Source organism: Drosophila biarmipes, chromosome 3R, assembly GCF_025231255.1.
Source record: "Drosophila biarmipes strain raj3 chromosome 3R, RU_DBia_V1.1, whole genome shotgun sequence".
NCBI lineage: Eukaryota > Metazoa > Arthropoda > Insecta > Diptera > Drosophilidae > Drosophila > Drosophila biarmipes.
Genome location: NC_066616.1, coordinates 33,406,737 through 33,424,939, shown reverse-complemented (window position 1 = coordinate 33,424,939; position 18,203 = coordinate 33,406,737). Strand labels below are relative to the sequence as shown.

The window sequence follows — 18,203 nt, the reverse complement described above, 5'->3', positions numbered from 1 at the left end:
CAGGAAGATAGATTGCAATTGCTACAGGCCATTACCAGGATGAAATGAGAGGGGCAGAAGTACAAATTTCTTGTCATTAAATTAAAAATAAACGACAATATTTTATGCGCCTATAAATATTCAGCAGAGCACAAAGCGCTTGTCTTGCAAACGGAAAGTGAGCAGCTGTTGTTATTTATTTATGCGATTCCTGGTTGTAGTTATAGTACATGTTTTAATGTCTTCTTTATGCAGGCTTCGGTCCGAGTCCGCCTGCTGCTCAGGTGTGTCCGGAAAAACGGCAAGGGGGGCAGTGCCTAAGCCGGACAAGGAAGAATTTATATTTGTTGCAAGCTGGAACAGCATTCTAACGGTCGTAAATTATGACTAGAAATTGGCAGGAAAGGCTTATGAAATTGACATCTTTCATATGCTGCTAAATCAATTCTATGTTTTCTCGCATAAAACCGCCAAGCGAGCTGGGGTTGATTCATTTTCCTCATTTTCTGGCATTAATATCCATCTGAAGTACGAAGTATAATTAAGTTATATTGATATGGCAGAAGTGCACTTGCCCTTCAAACTTTTTGTTTGAATTACATTCCTTTCGCTCTGTCTTTAAAAACCCAGGAAACAAAATCCAACACATTTCCATAACAAGCAAGCTTTGAAATAAAAACATAAATATATTTCTCAAGGGCTTGTACTGTTCAGTCTTAAGCCTACTCCGTTGCCATCAGAACCATCGGCGGATATCTCGAGTTTGGTGTGCTGAAAGAGCTTCTCCTCCGGCTCTAGTTCTAGCCTCGATTCCTTGGACTCGTTCCACGGCTGGGTCACGGCAGTGCCCCAAACCAGGAAAATCACATTCCCGGCAAACAGAACTCCGGCAGCCAGGCCAAAAACCACTTGCCACTGGCTGCGCTGACTGGGGTCCGTTACCAAAACGCCCACCACGAGGGGCGTCAGCAGAGCCATCAGATTGGTGAAGCTGCTCATGAGGCCGGCCAGGATCCCGGCGTGGTTTGGTGATAAATCAATTGTATTCAGCTCGCTGCCAATCGTGGCTGCACTGCTCACGCCCACACTGAGAGTGACCAGCACGAGGACCAAGGACTTCTGCTCTTCCCCCACAAAAACGAGCGTCAGCATTATGGAGGCCGGTGCCCAAAGAGCAATGCTCGTGTAGGTCTTTCTCAACGCTGTCAAGCTCATCCATTCCTTTTGCAGCACTACATCTGCAATAATCAGGTAAACATAGCACATCACCCACATGAGTAGAAAGGGAAGGGCAGAATAGATCGCATTGCTTTTCATGTCCAGCTTCAAGACTCCGCTCAAGTAGGTTGGCAACTCGGTCTGCATGGTGGTCAGGCCCCAGCTGTCAGCACCACGAGCGCAGAGCAAGGCGAGGACTGGGACTGAGGTGAAAATGCCCTTCCAGGGAATCTCCATTTTCTTGGGCTCCTTCCTCTCCGACCGCTGCAGATCCCCCACTATATAGGACTTCTCGGCCTCGCCAATGAACCTGGCCTCACTGGCCTTATTGGCTCCCAGGAGCAACCAGAGGACGCACCAAACCAGGCCCAACCCGGCCGCCGAGTAGCTAATGCCCGGCCAGCCAAGCGAGGAACTGGCTATCGTTCCCGCGCCGTACATGGCCAGCACGTTGCCGCAATCAAAGCCCGTGTAGGCAAACGCTCCCAAACGCGTTCGCTCCGCCGTGGGACACCAGTTAGCCAAGTGCTGGTGGATGCAGGGCCAGGTCACCTGGCAAAGACCCTGCAGCAGACGAATGGCGCAGTACGCCTTCCAGCCGGCAGCATAAACCCCGTAGGTTGTAAGGGCACTGAGGAGGGATGATCCCAAAGTGCCCCAGAAGAGGACCGCCTTGGAGCCGAAGCGCTTGCAGAGATAGCCCGCGGGGAATTGGGCCAGAGCACAGCCCCAGTAGTAGCTGGACAGGATGTACGACTTCTTTTCCTCCGACCAGTTGTAGTGCTAAGGGGTTGGTAAAAAACAGGTGAGCTGGGTCTTATTGCTGCCATTTCGCTTACCCACGGGCGGGTCGCTGTCGATCGATGAGGTCCCATTGGTCATCGCCACCACGGCCACGCTTACGTTTAGTTGGAGCACTGTGTTGGCTGCCAGTCCATAGAAGAGGAGCCCCGCCTGCAGGTGTCGCATCCCTAAGCGTGGTACTGTAAAATAAAATAAAATATGTAGACCTGATGGGAGAGACTTTACCTTGGCTTACCTTTCTTAGGAACTTCTTCCGTGTCAGCCATTCTTTAAGTTTTAAATATTCTTGATTTGTTGGTGCATAGACAGCCTTTGTAAATCAAAAGTAAACGAATTAAATTCAGTAAAAAGTTCAACAAAAACCACAAAGGCATACCACAGTTTTTCGATTGCATTAAAGCTATCAGCATAATAAAATACAACTTTGCTTAAGTATGTGGTGATAAAATAAAATTTTATGTGAAATTTTTTACCAAACAGCTAATTATTTTGAAAGCTTTTAAATTTTTAAAGAAATATGCTCCCAAATCACACAGTGAAAGCATACTAATGTCCTAATCATTTATGACTAAAGTACTCAAATATATAGTTTTCCACTTGAAAACCATACATATAATCAAATTGATGGAAAAGCAACGAACCAAACTTAGGAGATGTTCGCTTTCGAGTCTGGCAAAGCTCCACATTTGACCAAATACAATTGCAGAGGAGCTGCCAATGTGGATACTGCTGCACTTTGTCTGAGCAAACACCCACACCTCCGCCGCCCTCGGCCGGATATTGCTTCCATGAAATTCCCTTGTTTGTTATTTTAGATATTTTTCGGGTTCGTTATTTTTCCGATTTTTTGCTGTCTGCGTTCCTCTTGTTTGGCAATCTGCCTGAGCTCGAGTCTCGTTCTCAGTTAGTGTGCAAATTTCCCCGATAATACGCAACCAAAAAAATACATACATACGTAAAAAATAAAAGGGGAAAAACTGAATTTAAATCTCAGCATTTACAATTGTATCAGCGCAGCTAACAAGATACTTTTCAGTGCCACACAGATACACCCGTACATTCTTTTTCAATTGTTCTAATAGTTGGCAACGTGTGGACGACTGCCAATCGGCGAAAGTTGGGTGGTTGGCTGGCTGTAGGCGGTGGGTGGTGGCCGCCCAAAATAAAAGCAGTGACATAGTTGTTGGACTAGGGCAAGTGTGTCGAACTCCGGATGTCCTATTCTACAGCACCTGCATCTTTGAAATTCCCAGTTGTAATTAATGGATACTTTAAGAACGTATACCACACACTTTAAGAATATGTTGCATATCAATAAAAATTATTTTTGTTTATCTTGCAATTTTATTTGGCATTATTTATAAATGATGACCGTTTCACATCTCTTCAGTGACTGTCAATGACACAGTTTCTGCCAGGTTTAATGACATACTTTGGAAAACAAAGTAAAAACCTGATGATTTCATAAACTACTTGTGTCTTATAGGAATGCATACGTTTGCATTAACTTGTAATACAAATCATATTTTTTTAAAATCAAGTCAAAGAGTAAACTTAATCAAAGAAGGCAAAAACCGAGAAAAACATTAAGCCTGCTCCCTATACACTCCCAGGCCTACTGAAGGCAATAGTTATGTATTCTAATTTTAAATGTACACTTATACATAGAAGCTATTTATATGTACTTAAATTGACGGGTTCAGAGGCGGCGTGGAAAAATGTAAAAATAGTCTTGACCTGCTTCAAATATGTCTGTCTTATGAAAACGCACACAGACAAGTTTATTATCAATGCCATTGCCTGGTGATAAAATAAAAGAACTAAAAATAGCATTAAGTAAAAGCTGATATTTATATCACCAAGTACGTAATGTAGGCTCCAAAAAGGTCATACAACTGATCAAAGTTCACATCAGTTCAAACTATAACAAAGCTACGGACACGTGTTCAGCAGAACTGATTTTCTATGCCATGCCCGCCGGTGTTTTGGTAAGCATATCTTGTGTATACGCCAGATAAACAAGAATACGATATTCCCTTCCAATGGGTGTGTAGCGGGTCGAAGAAAAAACAATCAATCCAATGCGTTTGGTGTCCTTGTGTGCGTATTTAGATTTGACTGTGTGTGTTTGTGTGGCATATGCTTTTGGGCCCATTCTGCACATATTTGCCCACTCGAATGTTTTGTGAGCATTTTTGCTAACATTTCGCAAATTACTTAGAGCCCGACAGCCTTCACCCCTTCAGCCGGCAGAAATTTCTTTGGGTCGCCCGCTCTCACTTTGCGTGAATTTATCAACAGCAATATGCACACACTTCACATTGGTTAGACGGATTTCTTCACTTGAAGTCAAGCGAATATGCAACAGTTCGTTTGCGGGAATTCTTAGCCTGTCCGACCACATTGTTGCACCCGCTACAGGTAAATTGCGTATGCACTTGTTGACCGAACCTTTTATTGTTGTGTGCTTGCGCTTGGTTTCCTATTAATATCTGATTCTAATTGGGGTTTGTTTTGCTTGTCGTCCGACCCGTTTTCCGCGTGCCGCGTGCTTCTGCTTCGATTTCCGTTTCTATTTCGGTTCCAACTGCGCGATCGCGGGTACTGAGCTCCAACGCCGAACTGCTCCCGCTGGCGAGTGGCGCTCACTCATTTGGGGCGACTGCTTTTGTGATTGCCCGCCGCCAGAGCCGGCAGAGTGAGAGCTGTCGCGTTTGGAAAGAGCACCGTCGGGCTCTTTGCGGCAGGCAGCAACGCTTTCGTCTTGCTCCAAAACATTAGAGAACCAATCGCTAGAATTCAAGTGTTCTGATCCCCTGAGCATGAGTCAGTAAGTATGCTGCACAAATTGTTCAGAAGCCCAACTTCAACGATCAAATCTATCTTTGATAATTCTCACGCTTTTAAACTTGGAGTTTTTACCGTCCGGAATATTTATGCAACTATGAAATCCGACGAAAGCGAGATCGGCCACCGTGGGGCTATTAACCTAGCCATTCTAAATTTCAATGTCGTTAGTCATCATTTCTGTACGTTCTTTGGCGTTATAATTCGAGCTGTGGGTCTCAGGTACTTCCTTATCTAAATGAAATATGTTTACTTTTGGATTTCTACCGCTCGTTAAATCGTTGGCGCGAGGTTGACGACTTTTATATAATTTCCAATTATTGATAAAAAAAAATAGACTCCTTAGGTTGCTTTATCTTCACTTTATATTTTGAACTTTCAATGAAAAATTAAAGTGTAACTAAACCTTTAATAGAGCATACATAAAAAATTAATATTTTCATAGACCTAGTTTGATATGACTGTAGTTTTTCGTTTGGATTTAAAGAAGCGAAGTGACGTCGGAAACCAAGAAAAGGGTTGCAGTCTCGGCTCAAAACTGAGATCGTGATTGCGATCTCAGCTAACTTAAAAGTAGCAGTGGCATTCAAAGTTAACAGGGCGCCACGCGGTTGTAAGCGGTTAACAGTGAGCTGTAACGTCGCGAACTATCGATATCGACCAGTCGATAGATCGAAGAGACGCGATGTTTCGTGGCGTAAAACAGATAATGTTCCGCGGTCACACTGGACGAGTTAAAACTGATCGTAGCGGTAAATCAAGTGCAGGCAGAAAGTGAATTCGGCAAAACATCGGCGATCGACGGTTTTGCACTCGCGTGATTAAATAAGCTGGTAAATAAGCGAATTAGGCGCAGCGGCGTTTTGTGTGCGTGGATGTGTGATCGGCAGCGAACAAGGGCTAAGGCGGTGCGCGAACAAAGCTCTTGCCGCCAAACGCGCAGCTGACGAGTCGTGGGAACAAACGTGCGCAGTAACAACAACAAAGCAGTCGGATTTGCGTTTCCAGTCCCTGGAACGAAGCGTCGCCCGGCCAGTTTCAAGTTGACAGTTACTTCTCCCTTTTGTGCTTCGTTTCGGTCCCGTTCCGTTTGTTTTAGCTTTTCGTGTCCTTCCCTGTTCCTTCGCCGAGTGCTGCGTCGCCTTCGTGAATTCTGTCCTTCCGCGGCGCGGGGTGCTCCAAAGCAAGAGGATCCCGAAAACAACAGGCGAGCAGGATCACGCGCACCCTCGGTGATTGGCCTTCCAACTGCACTGGAACTCGCGCAGTGGTTGTGGAACAGTCAAATTGTTTACATCTGAGTCGGCCCAAACTGTGCGAAGTGCCCTTAGTTCCAGACAAACGCGATAGGCAATTAGTGCGGCAAGTGTCGGAAAACTTAGAAGGCACAAGGAAAAGCAAATAAAATCGTGTTTCAATAGTTCAATAACAGAGTACGGCAATAAGTGCTGCATTTCAGTCTGAGCTGGAATTTTAATTGCTTTTCACTTTCTGGGATTTCCACAAACAGCTGTCACTGCACTTTTTAATTAATAACAAAGAGAAGTAGCTAAAATTACGCCACTGCAGTGATCCGCAAGCGTTTAAAATCAATGTAGTCTGGATTTTAATATGCGTTGATTTTCCAGTGATCGCTAATTGTGTTGCCAAGCCCTCGTTCTTAAGCCGTGTCTAAATTATCAAAGTGTACGAAAGAAACACAATCTGAGTTCTGAAGATTGCCAAACAACGAATCCCACTTTGGATTACAAATTGGACGGATAACAACAACCAAGTCAAGAGAGCAAGGTGCTGCCTCCCGCTCGCAGATTTGTAAGTGCCTCTCACTCCCGCCTGCACGGTCTTATTTGCCTATACTTAACCATCTTTGTTTTAATCATTTTACCATTATGCTTCACCTCTGGTCTGCCTGTTTCCGCCCGCGCACTGCTCCTTCTACCTGCAGCCCACGCTCCCTGTAACTGTCCCTCTCTTTAATCTCCTACGGTTCTCGGCTTCCTCGACGAAAAGTGGTAGCAGCGTTTTTGACCAAGCCGAAGATTATTTGGCCTAGGCTAGGCAAGTCTGGTGTATTTCTTGGTCAACTCAAGTGCAGTCGAATGTTCAAGTTTTCCTATTGTGGAACTCCACCACCATCGCCCTTTCTGGCCCGTACGATCATCTTAACCAGGCATTTTAGACATTCACCTCTCTTGCCACCCATTCGCTTTCATTTGTCCAACTCTGATTATCCGCCGCTAGCTCTTTTGCATAATTTCGCTGACTCATGGCATGCTCAATGTAATTTTCATCATTTTTGGAGCGGCGATCCTCTTCCCCCGCCGTCGCCACTGGGGTCTGTTTTGCTTCGCTGTGGTTTTGTGGTTTTGACCACATACTACTCATAGTACACCTTACTTTGACTGTCCATGGTGGTTTTAATTTCGTTGACAATTCTCCTGTGGGTGGGTGGGGTGCCAATGGTCGACTGGGAACGAGAACGAAGCTGTTTATCAGGTTCATTCCTCCGCGGGTGCTAGTGAATGCACAATATGCGTACTTTTTGTTGGCTCGGATGTGAAAGATTTAAAATGTGAAAATATTGCTGAAGCATGTGCTCTATGTAAACGCGTTGAAATAGTAAGTCTCGAAACTATTGTCCAGCCACTTGAGATTTGTATTTTTAAAATATTTTAAAGGAACAGTGATTTCGAATTTGAATTATCAAAAATTATAGTTTTGGGAAAGATCTCATGCAAAGGCGTTCTGCTGATTGTCTTTTATGGTTAATACTCGCGCCTGGTTGCGTTTTGTCACTCACTTGCACTCAAACAGCAGTCTCTGCGAGTCGTGTTATTTGAAATAAAAGTTTGGGCGAACATGCACATGGATCCAGTAACCAGTGTCGTACAACTAGCGCCGTTATTTTAGACACAAACGACTCATTTAAAAAGTGTTTGGGGAGAAGGCGGTGAGGAGTGCTGGCTGACGCGACGCCAAGTCGAGCGTAATTTGCAAACAAAAACCCATTAAAATATCAAATTAGCGTCTGGCTCTGGCTCCGAGTGCGGGATTTAGTGGAAGTCTCCGATTGTCGTCGACGCCAGTCGTCCCCTGCCACGCCCACTCTTCCGCCTTCCTCCTCCGAGAAGGTCCGCCCTCCTGTCCCCTGCATTTGTTTGTTCTCGCCCAGCGCACTGTGCAAAATCGAAAGTAAATGAAATGTAGCGCCCGCATGTGCTGCGTTCAGTCATCAATTTGTTTATTAACAGTTGTCAGTCCTGTACCGCCCACTCGCCTCCCCCGTTGCCCGCCTTCTCCAATTATTCTCACTCCGATAGAAGTCTCGTGTGCTTGAAGCACTGAGAGAAATGATCTTCAAAATTTAGTTTTCCCAATTGGAAAGGTAATAAAGGGTAATTAAAGGAAAGGTTTTAGTAAGTCAACTTAATTGAAACAAAACTCGGGTGAGCAACAACATATAAGTTGCTCTGAAATGTTCTTTCAGTTCATAGTTATCAGACCGCTTGCTAGTTTCGCTTATCAGTCATTAGGAGAAATTGTTTCGTGCCCACCACACAAGTCTCGTTTGCTGCTGCTAGATAACCGAATTTACACGCCGCATTAAAACCCATTTGTTTCATTGCCAAGGCTGGATGCGTGCCGCAATAAACGCCCGTTAAAAAAAAAGCGAAACAGAGCCGAAAGCTGAAACACGTTTTACCTGTACTGCAGTCCAAACTGAGTCACTGGGTTGAAGGAACTTCGCTGGGGATGAAGCGCGTACAAAGCGGTTATTTGAAAATACAAAGCAGCCACAGCAGCAGCAATCAAATCATCAGGGGAAAATTTATGACGGTCACACCGACCCCTTGCAAACTGCGCCGAGAATAGAGCCGGACTGGAGGCTATCTCGATCCACGGATCGGATCGCTCTGGCAGAAAGAGACGTCTCCCTGCTCCATTTTCGGCGTAGCTGTCGTCTCCCTTTCGCCCGTGCGAAAAGTTCTGGGGCCACGCTTGCGCGCCTTGCCTTGGGGTTCGCTTCGTTTTCGGTCTTTGGGCTGTTTGGCTGTGTTGTCGTACGCGTACCCTTCCCTACTTGTATTTTTACCCAAACGCGTTTCATAAATTATCAAGTTGAATGCCCAGTTTCGAAATTTCGACGAGCCTGACCTTGAGCACAAATTTTCGGAGCTTCGGGCTTCGCTCTCGTGTTTTTAAGTGTTTGTGATTGTATCTGCACTCATATGGTTTTAATACCCGGGTTGGGAGAGGGTATACTGGGCTGTTGGATTGGGCTTCAAAATTAAAATTAGTCACAGCAGTTTCATTCTTAAAGGGTGAGTGGCTCGAAGCTACTAGCAGCTTGGAGTAAAAATATAATTTAATTGGATATCAACAAATGGATTCATATATATTTTTAAAAAATATTGCTTATAAGTTGATTGGAGAGTAATTTAATATTTAAAATGACTAATTTGAAGCTCATCTACACTGGATGTTTTATTCTTTCTGCAATCCATTCGTAAAATATTCTGATTTAGGGGGTATCTCAAAGTCGAAAGGTTTAAGATCTTATGATTGTGAGTAAACTTGTGTTTTTGTGGACTCTTTGATTGCTTTGAGCTAAGTTTGTGTTTTTCCCCAATCTGCGCCCTCATGCGTTGCAATGCCTGTCGCGCTCGTCATACATCTCGGCCTCCAAATGTTGCAGTCTGTTTACTGCGACTGATGGCTGGGAGAAGAAAAGTCGAGGGAGCCAAAATGTAGGGACAAAAGCCTTTTCGTTTTGGTTAATTAGCACAGCTATACAAATTAACTAACGCACATGCGTACCCAAAGCACAAACACACTCGGACAGACGAGGCGGAGATTGTCCGCTTGAAAATGATTAATGATGCTCGTTTTTTCCGACTTTACTCTTTGAACTTGGCTCTCTGACAATACGAGCAGAAAAAGTGCGTGTGTCTGGTAACTGAAACCGGTTTGAGCCCTTGAATTTGGCAATTCGTGGATATACAAAAAGCAAACCCACACTGGCGGGAAGGTCGCGTTGATTAGGAGTGATGGAATAAGCCCATCCATTTGAAGTTCGGCAATCTTAAAAACTATGTGTGTGTACAAACAAATGAGAGATTTCATTATGTCTGGCAAGGAATTTTCATTGATTTTCCAGACTAAACTCGTAAAACATGAAAGGCACATCAACGCACACGCTCAGAAATGAGACGAGAAAATAAAAATCTTTTTGGAAAATCACCAAACGAACTATTATCCTCATTATCGCGTAGTGGGTGGAGCGCAGGGCGCCAATTTTTATTGATATTCAGTGTGATGGATCAGTTTTGTTTGGCTTAGTTCTCGACCCCATCTGCCGAGTGGAAGAGTGAGTGGTAATGCATCCATTTGTTAAGGTGTTGATGTGCATGCAAATGAACACAGCCCGTGAGTATCGTGATGATTCGAGCTGTCATATTATGGGTCATGAGGGGCATCATTGGGGAGATTTACCGCATAATAAACCACTCAAATGGCCCACAAACTGGCGGACACATCAATCGGGTAGGCTGGCGTTGGCCGATTTGTCAAGCATACTATCAGCGAGGAAGACTTCTTCCGAATTATTACACAAAAAAAAAATGATATGGATCTAGAAAATATATTGCAAGAGTGTACCCTTTTATGGGCACTCATATTTCTAAGTGTACCATTTTATTTTTTATCAGACTGCACGTATATGTCAAACACAAGCTTGACAACTTAAATACCACACACGATTTCCGTACGGATAAGTGTGGTGGTGTGCGACTGTCTGCGAGTGTTTGCGTTTGATTGATAAGAAAGTGAGACGACAGCTGCTCGGTATTTTTCAGCTTCTTCGGTTGCCGTGCTAAAAAAGGGTTATGGGGTGGGAGAGGTGTAGCTTGTGTGTAATTAGGGGTGCAATTTGCCGGTTAGCCCACATTGGTGTCAAGGGTGGAAGGCAAAGTGTCAAGAGAGCGTGTGATTTTGGGACCACTTTCTTAAGATTCTTGAAGTGTGGCTAGGATATTCAAGCGGACTATACAAAACCACATTCTTCGACTGCTATATTATCTGCAACTATATTTCACAAATAAACTAGACATTAATAATCACGTTGTTGACATACGTTATACACATAGTTGTTTAACCCCAAATCAAACAAACAAATCAAATGTAGATAAACAAATAATCACTCAATAAATGAAGACCACAACACATCCTTGTCTTTCGCTATACATGAATGTCTACACGCTATATTAAAATTTCATATCCATACCCTACATACAAACAAATATATTTATTGTATTCTATGCGCCTGCTGTTGTTGTGATGTGAAACTTTCCGTTCCACTTTTTTTTTTGGATATTATATTTATTTATTTGCTCACCCTCACTGTATTCATATTAATCTGTCTGTCCCTAAAAGCTGTTTTATTGTCCCGTTTTCTGTTTCTCTCTCATGCACATTATCTGAACCCATCTCTTTTCTTGCCTGTCTGTTGTATTGGTAGCCTGTCTGGCCTGTCCTATGGTGGGTGTGCGCTATTTTGAAATGTTTTCTAAACATACGATAATTTAAAATTCCATTTTCACAATAAAAAATAATCTAAAAATATATTCACACTGTGGCATGTGAAAATGCTATTCTTGTTTCAATTCGTTGGCTGCCAAATACTGTTTTGCGTTAACCTCTCGAGGTCCCACCTTTCTTTGTCGCGTGCCTAAAAACGTTCAAAACTCATTAGCCGAAATGCAAAAATCTATTACACCCTAACCTCTTCCCTGTATCTGTACATATTCTTTCTTCTCTACTTCTGTCTACTTTCTTCATGGAAGCTTTACCTAGATCACGCCTTGCATTATCAATATATATGTGTAAAATAAAACACTACTCCAGAATTCCTCAGATATATATTGATATAAACGAAACTTGTGTCTCATATGGGAATTGTTCTGTTCTCTTTCGATTCTTGCAGGCGCCCGTCCGCTCCCCCTTCTACTAGTATAACTACTGCTACTAGCACCACCAAACCAACACCACCAACCACCAACACCACCGTCGCGAACGTGTGTCGTGTGCAGTGTCAGTGTCTCGAGTTAGCCAAGTAGCCTACAGCTAAACCAACACAGCGCATAGAGTATATTGTTTAATAAATTCGTGTGCGTGTATGCTTGAAAAATAATCAAAGAGATATAAAATCTTTTTGTTGACATCCGATGTGATGAGTCTTAATCCCTGAGCCTTAGGTGAATGTCAAATGCAAATTTATTAGAGTGCTCTGGCCAACGAAATTAATTTCTGTGAATATCCATTAAATCGCCAGCCAATTACTTGCCCGAATTCAAGTGAATTTGTGTTCTCATAAATCATCAGCGGGAGAACCCCATCTATAAGTAACCATATCGGCTATAGTATATTTATTTTTAGGTGTTTAAATTCCCGACCTGCTTGTGTTTTTATTTTCGGTTGTCCTCTCATATGGCTCAGCTACCGCACCATAATCATTTAAAATAGTTTATCGCGATCAAAACGTTGAAATCGAGCCGAAGTCATTTACCACAAACTTAGAGGGCGCCAACGCTGAATACGGCTCCACATGTGTGGTTTCCTTTAAAGTGGGTGAGTAAATCAGCTACAAATCTTATCACGTAAATCTTCACATATATCTGATTTCCTATTATTTAAGGCAACTTTATTATCTGTGTCGGAGCGTAGATGTCACATATAAATATTCTCGCATTTTTACATTGCCTATGAGGCGGCTCCTTCAGCTTAAAGCCCCTTCGTGACATTTATTAAAAAACTCTTGTGAAAACTGAATACAGTTCGTTTTGCTGCTACTCTGGCCGACGAGCTTAAATTTTATTTCTATCAATTTATGGAAACCTTTTCACTAATACTTTAAACTAATATCTTAAAAACAGCAAACACATTTCTGCGTTGCTTTTTACTTGGCTTCTTCGTCTCCTGTTTTCTTCAAATATCTTATTTGGATTGGTTCCTTTGGCGAATATTACTTAAGAGCAGACGAGGACAGACTATCTCCTTTTTATTCGAAGTAAAGTTCGCTCGGAACTCTACTTCACTCAAAACTAAGTGGTAGTAAACTTGCTTAAATACCAGCACACTGCATTCTTCTCTTGTCGGCCAAGAAAAGAGATAGGGCTTGATTAGGTTTTGCTTTTCTTTGGCAGCAGCTACCGCACTTGAGTTTATCTTACAACTGGAATTGAGATTTGGTGGTTTCGTGAGTTTCTTGGTAAAATGAGTTTGCAATTGACTTTGTGCGGGAATAAAAGAATTCGTTCTATGGAGTGAATTGGTTCTATTAGAGGGTCATGACCAAGAAATGTAAACCAAATGCAGTAAAAAAATGTTTTGTTTGTAATTATAATTTTGAAAGGCGGTACTGCCTAACGATTGAAATTTGGTTTTTTACTTTTGTTGGCTCGCATAACTACAGTATTAAGTTTCCGTGTGTCATTAGACTGATTTGTTGTACACAGACAAAACGCCTCTGCACGCGGACATTCGATTGCAATAGATTCATATTTCTTTGGTATTTAATTGTATTTTATTTGTAAATCAAATGCGTTTCAGAATAAAAATTATTTTGCAAGCCCACCAGAGCGAAGAAAAACACAAAAACCGAGGAGTAGCGCTTTGGATAACCAGTATGTACATAAGCAACATCAGCAGCTACGAAAGGACAGATCATCGGCTTTAGCTCTATTATATTTTTTTGAGCGACTCCCACGCGTTTTCAATTTCAGTTGTTTGGATGAGAAATAAACTGCGTCAAACTCCCCGAGCTGCCCTCAAAAGCGGTGCTATGAGTGCGACATAAATGGGCGGATGGCAGCAGAGGGTATTTATGGCAGGGAGTCGGAGAGCTGGAAGACCCATTTACATGGCCTCAGCACTTTTAAGTGCATTTGGACATTAGCCCAGCAAGACTAAAATCTCAGAGTTGCCGAGGGGCCGTTGTTGCCGTCGCTTGTTTGCCTCCTCCGCCTCGCAGTCAGGCAATTTGCCTTAGAATTTATTTCAATTGCTCTTAAACGAAATCAACTGTTCCGAATACGATGTTCACTGTGGGTGAATATACGATGACGACGACATCATCACCTAGAGCAAGTCATTAGAGAGGTTGCCCACGCATCTCAGCTCGGGAGCAATGAGGCAATTTCTTTTACCAAATGAGTCTCGAAGAACATTAATGTACACTCGTGTTCACAACAGATTGTTCTGCTTTGCGTTCCATCGTTGACCATTTAAAATGTTCCATGGCAGACTCTATTTGAAAATACTTGAACGATAATGTCAAATTATTCAAGGATTATTGACCAAACTGATAACCTTGCTAAAATTGTCTGGGCTTTATTGCGGATGCACCAATGAATCTAATTTATTCTGTTTACTCAACCCGTTGTTGCAGCTGCTGGCTAACTTATCAGCAATAAAATCAGAAACTTTAATTCAACAAATTAGCAGAACAGCAGCCGCCGTGAAAACAGGCCACACCTGTTGCTGCTGTAAAGATATCATTAAATTTCACTTAAGCTGTGCAAGGAGCCCCAGACAGCACCAGAGAACGACAGCGGCAAGCGCGCCGGGCGACAGCCAATCTCCAGCCAGCGGCAGCAAGTGCCAAAAAAGTGGTTTAGTTTTTCGCTTTTGTTTTTCGCCTTGGCATTTTCCATGGGAGGCGCGTGCGTCTTGCATTTGCTAGTGCATTTTCCCCGGCAGCCCTCCCCCTTCCCGCCTGTCTGCCCTGTGCGTGCGAGTTGTTGCACTTTGCGCTTTCGACCCACATTTGTCTTTGGCCGGGATTTTCGCCCAGGATCGCCCTCGTCTGCCTTTCCTCAGTCCCCCGTCCGTGGTCCCGCTTTCCCATTTCCCCGCTTGTGTCTGCGCTAAGCATTTCCTCGTACAGTTTTTCTTGCGTTATTCTTCGGTGTGGAATTTGGCTCTTTTATGCAGCATTCAATCTTTGCACTGTTGCTGCCAGCAGTCCTGCTCTGCTTTCTGCTCCTGGTCTTGCCGTTGCTAGTTATGATGCTGTTGCTGCTGTTGCTGTTGCTGTTTCTGCATCTGATGTTGTGATTGTTGCTCTTTTCGTTGATGTAGTTTGTTTTTTTTTTGCCTTACTTACCACTCAGTGGCATTTTTAAATGAGGTTTAAGCTGCTCCCTTTACATAATGCACTGTAGTCTGGCCTAATATGTATGAAATATTTTGTGTGTGCAACGACGTTGGCTGTTTGTCGTTGTTTCCTTAGTTTAGTTTGCTTTCTGTTAGTTACCTTCCTTCCGTTGCAATTTGAGCCAAGAATTTGATATGAAATATTAAGGATAATTGACTAAATTCTTTGTAGTCCTTTCAGAATTTATTTGTTTGATTTGGCTTTTAAAGTTTTTATTTCAGCTTAGAACGTATGCTCGTGCGACATTTGGTATTTACCATTTTTATTTCATTTTCACTACGCAAACTTAGTTTTGCCTTGCATTTGCTGGCGAATTCGATTTGGTTTCTGGGTTATATTCGCAGCATTATTTATTTGTGTTTTCAATTAAATTTCTGTTTCAAATAAAAAACATTTCTTGCTCGGCATTTGCTGGTTCGAGCATTTTGTAGTCAGGCTAGATAATTTCTTGGTCTGCTGACAAGATTTCAATTTGACTTATAGCCGCCTGTCGCTTTGCTCGATGGAAACCACTAGTCGCTTCGAAGATGTTGCTGTTGTCGTCGCTCCCATAGCACGCGTATCTGAGGGATTGCCGGGCATGCAGCACTGCCACAGCTAACACATGTTTGGCTAAATAATTGAGATTTCTGGCATTGTGTGCCCCAAGTATTTGGCATTTTTTTCATCTCGATGTCATCCAAAATCGGGCATGCTGCCAGGCAGGGGCCAATTTCCCTCTTATCTGCTCAGCCCTTAAAGACACTTGACGCTTGTCTGAGCTTGGAGCGACTGTTTTGGTGGTCCCGTTTTATACCAGTGGTCCCAAATGTCAATGTTCTAGGTCTTAGTCATGGAAAACAAATCCAAAACCCTTTATTTCCCTATACCAATGGAAAATAAGCATGCTGACAGCATAGATTCTTTAGTTGTCACCAACGCAAACTAATAATAATTTTTGTTTGGCTTTAAGCTCACTCTAACGCTTTTAATCAATTCAATAATTTATGGTAGTAATATTTGAGTGGTTGCCATGTGTGGAGTGTGATTAACTCATTAGGCGTGACTAAATGCTCGTAAAAATCAATAAAGTTTCGCACAGATTTGAAATGTTCTATTTAATGGGAATAGAAGGAGCAAGATAGATAGAAAGCTTAGCATTTTAGATAAGGACTGCGAGAATGTATATTTGTAGGGTGCGTGGTCTTTCTGATGATTATTGTTTACTTTCGAGCAACAACCAAACAGGGAGGTAAATAACAACAAATAAGATAGGCGATTTATTAGCAGGAGAAGTAACAGCAACAAACTATAACTATTACAGCCCAGTACAAGTATCAACAACTCGTGAACAAGTTTCTACGTGAGTGTGCATTATGCGAATTTCATTTTTACACACTATTAAAAGGTCGGAAAGATTTGTATTTGTTCTTTGCTGTTCAGTTTAAAACTGTATGAATGAATTTTGTTGGCCCATTTGCTTAAATTGGTGACTACCTCGCTTAATAAGATACGAATAGGTTATGTGCTCATTGAAAGTAGTAGAAGTTTCATCTATTTAAACAGAAAACTCAAATGAATCTAAATTACGTATAACAACCTACATAATTTTTCTTGGCCTTATTCAAACTTTTTGATATCTTATTTATAATATTTAATTCTGTTGGTGCTCGCTTAAAAAAAGAAATCCTCCAGCGCTTGTGTAAATAAACACGACTCGAATAACAACGAGAATCGAAAACAGTCGAAAATAAACAAAAATGTATAAATAGGGTCAGCGGTTTACGAAAAGTTTGCCAATTGCTGCTGGCAACGGAAGTTTGCATGATTTCTGCCCCAGCCTCGGACTATTCCCCCACTGCTCTAACTAACCCATAAAATATTGATACAATAGGCTAAGGATATCCTTTTAATTTGCGTAATAACCAACCAAAAAATACGTTGTTTTGACCTTCTTTTCGTTTTAGGTAAGTTTGTTGTTTATGGTTGGGCTACACAGTTGTTAGCATGAGTCAAGCTGTAAGTGAACACCACTCCTATATTTTATTTTTAAGACTAAATATTTTAAGTAGATTTAAGTAGAAACCAGTTGTAAATGAACCTAGTGTCAACACTGAAAATGTAAAAAGAATTTGAAACATTTGTTGGATTTAGAAGAAGTACATATAAATGTTATTGGTTTCCCTGTCTGTCAGTCGGTTTGGTCAGAAATGTTCCTAGAATATTTCTTATTGCAAGGCAGAAGCAAAAGCCTCGTCAGTGCGCTGCCAGTTATTTTTATATTTTACTTCATTTTATTTCGATTTTATTTTTCTGTCGTAGTATTGTGCATTTTGTTGCCGTTGCAATTGAATTGCAAATATTTGCACTACAATTTCTCAGCGTGCCATAGATAAATAAATGAATTTTCGATTGTATTTTATTAACAGTAAATATAGTTTCAATTTTCACATATTGTGTATACGCTCGTGTGCTCAGGCAGTTCATTAGATATAGTGCATCCGAACCAAGCGGATTAAATAAGGCATTTTGTGTATCATGGAGGTATACTCGTACAATTCTGCATGGCCAAAATTGGTTTTCGCAGCGGAATGAACATTTTTCCTCTTCTCTTAGAAAGTTAAATTGGTTGGTCCCATTTTCCTAACGGCTAAAAATAATGTTTACGATTTAATTTTTTTTCATGTTCAGGGGCTGTCTGTCTTAGATGTCGTTCTTAGGACAACATTGCCAGATAATTGGGTGTGTCTGCCAGCGGCACTCGGAAAGTTTTTCTGAACTCTTGGTCATAAGTCAATAGTTGGAGACGTTTTAATGGCTCATTTGCCGTGTAAATCTGGGCGCTATATAAATTCTTTTGTCCACCGCTGTTGCTCACATTTTTCACAATTAAATATATATATATATATAATTTATGCTAGACTTATATATATATAAAATATGGTCCATCACAAGCCGTTGCATTTGCACGTTTTTATGACTAGTTCTTTCCCATTTTTTGATTTGATGTACAGTTTTATGGCTGTTTGTTAAGTGGGCCAAGCTTGCATACATCTTAATACGTTATAAGTTTTACATTGTATTAATTTTTTACTATATTGATAATAATGACAGTGAAATGAATGAATTATTTCCTAGCCTATAAGGAAAATAAATTACTGCT

General features: G+C 41.9%; 2 protein-coding genes across 5 annotated transcripts in view; one reads left to right on the top strand and one right to left on the bottom strand.

The window, feature by feature from the left end:
* Nucleotides 1-645: 645 nt before the first annotated feature.
* Nucleotides 646-8,689, bottom strand: LOC108036895 (putative inorganic phosphate cotransporter). 4 transcript variants are annotated; one of them, XM_050889130.1, is made up of 4 exons: nt 8,552-8,689; nt 2,237-2,311; nt 2,041-2,180; nt 646-1,980 (listed from the first exon to the last, which is right to left on the bottom strand). In XM_050889130.1, the coding sequence occupies exons 2-4, from the start codon at nt 2,265-2,267 to the stop codon at nt 673-675; spliced, it is 1,479 nt and encodes a 492-aa protein (XP_050745087.1). In that variant the 5' UTR covers nt 2,268-2,311; nt 8,552-8,689; the 3' UTR covers nt 646-672. The 4 variants fall into 4 exon arrangements, with proteins under 4 accessions (XP_050745087.1, XP_016968762.1, XP_016968763.1 ...); XM_017113273.3 differs by lacking the exon at nt 8,552-8,689 and adding an exon at nt 4,453-5,175; XM_017113274.2 differs by lacking the exon at nt 8,552-8,689 and adding an exon at nt 2,378-2,395 and having other exon boundaries at nt 2,037-2,180.
* A 3,593-nt stretch (nt 8,690-12,282) lies between these two features.
* The window catches only part of LOC108023859 (polypyrimidine tract-binding protein 1), a 140,197-nt gene continuing 134,276 nt past the window's right edge, over nt 12,283-18,203 (top strand). Inside the window, exons 1-2 of the mRNA XM_044095595.2 lie at nt 12,283-12,474; nt 17,008-17,059. Coding sequence (XP_043951530.1) covers nt 17,048-17,059 — 12 coding nt within the window. The 5' untranslated portion in view covers nt 12,283-12,474; nt 17,008-17,047. The remainder of the gene's footprint in view (nt 12,475-17,007; nt 17,060-18,203) is intronic.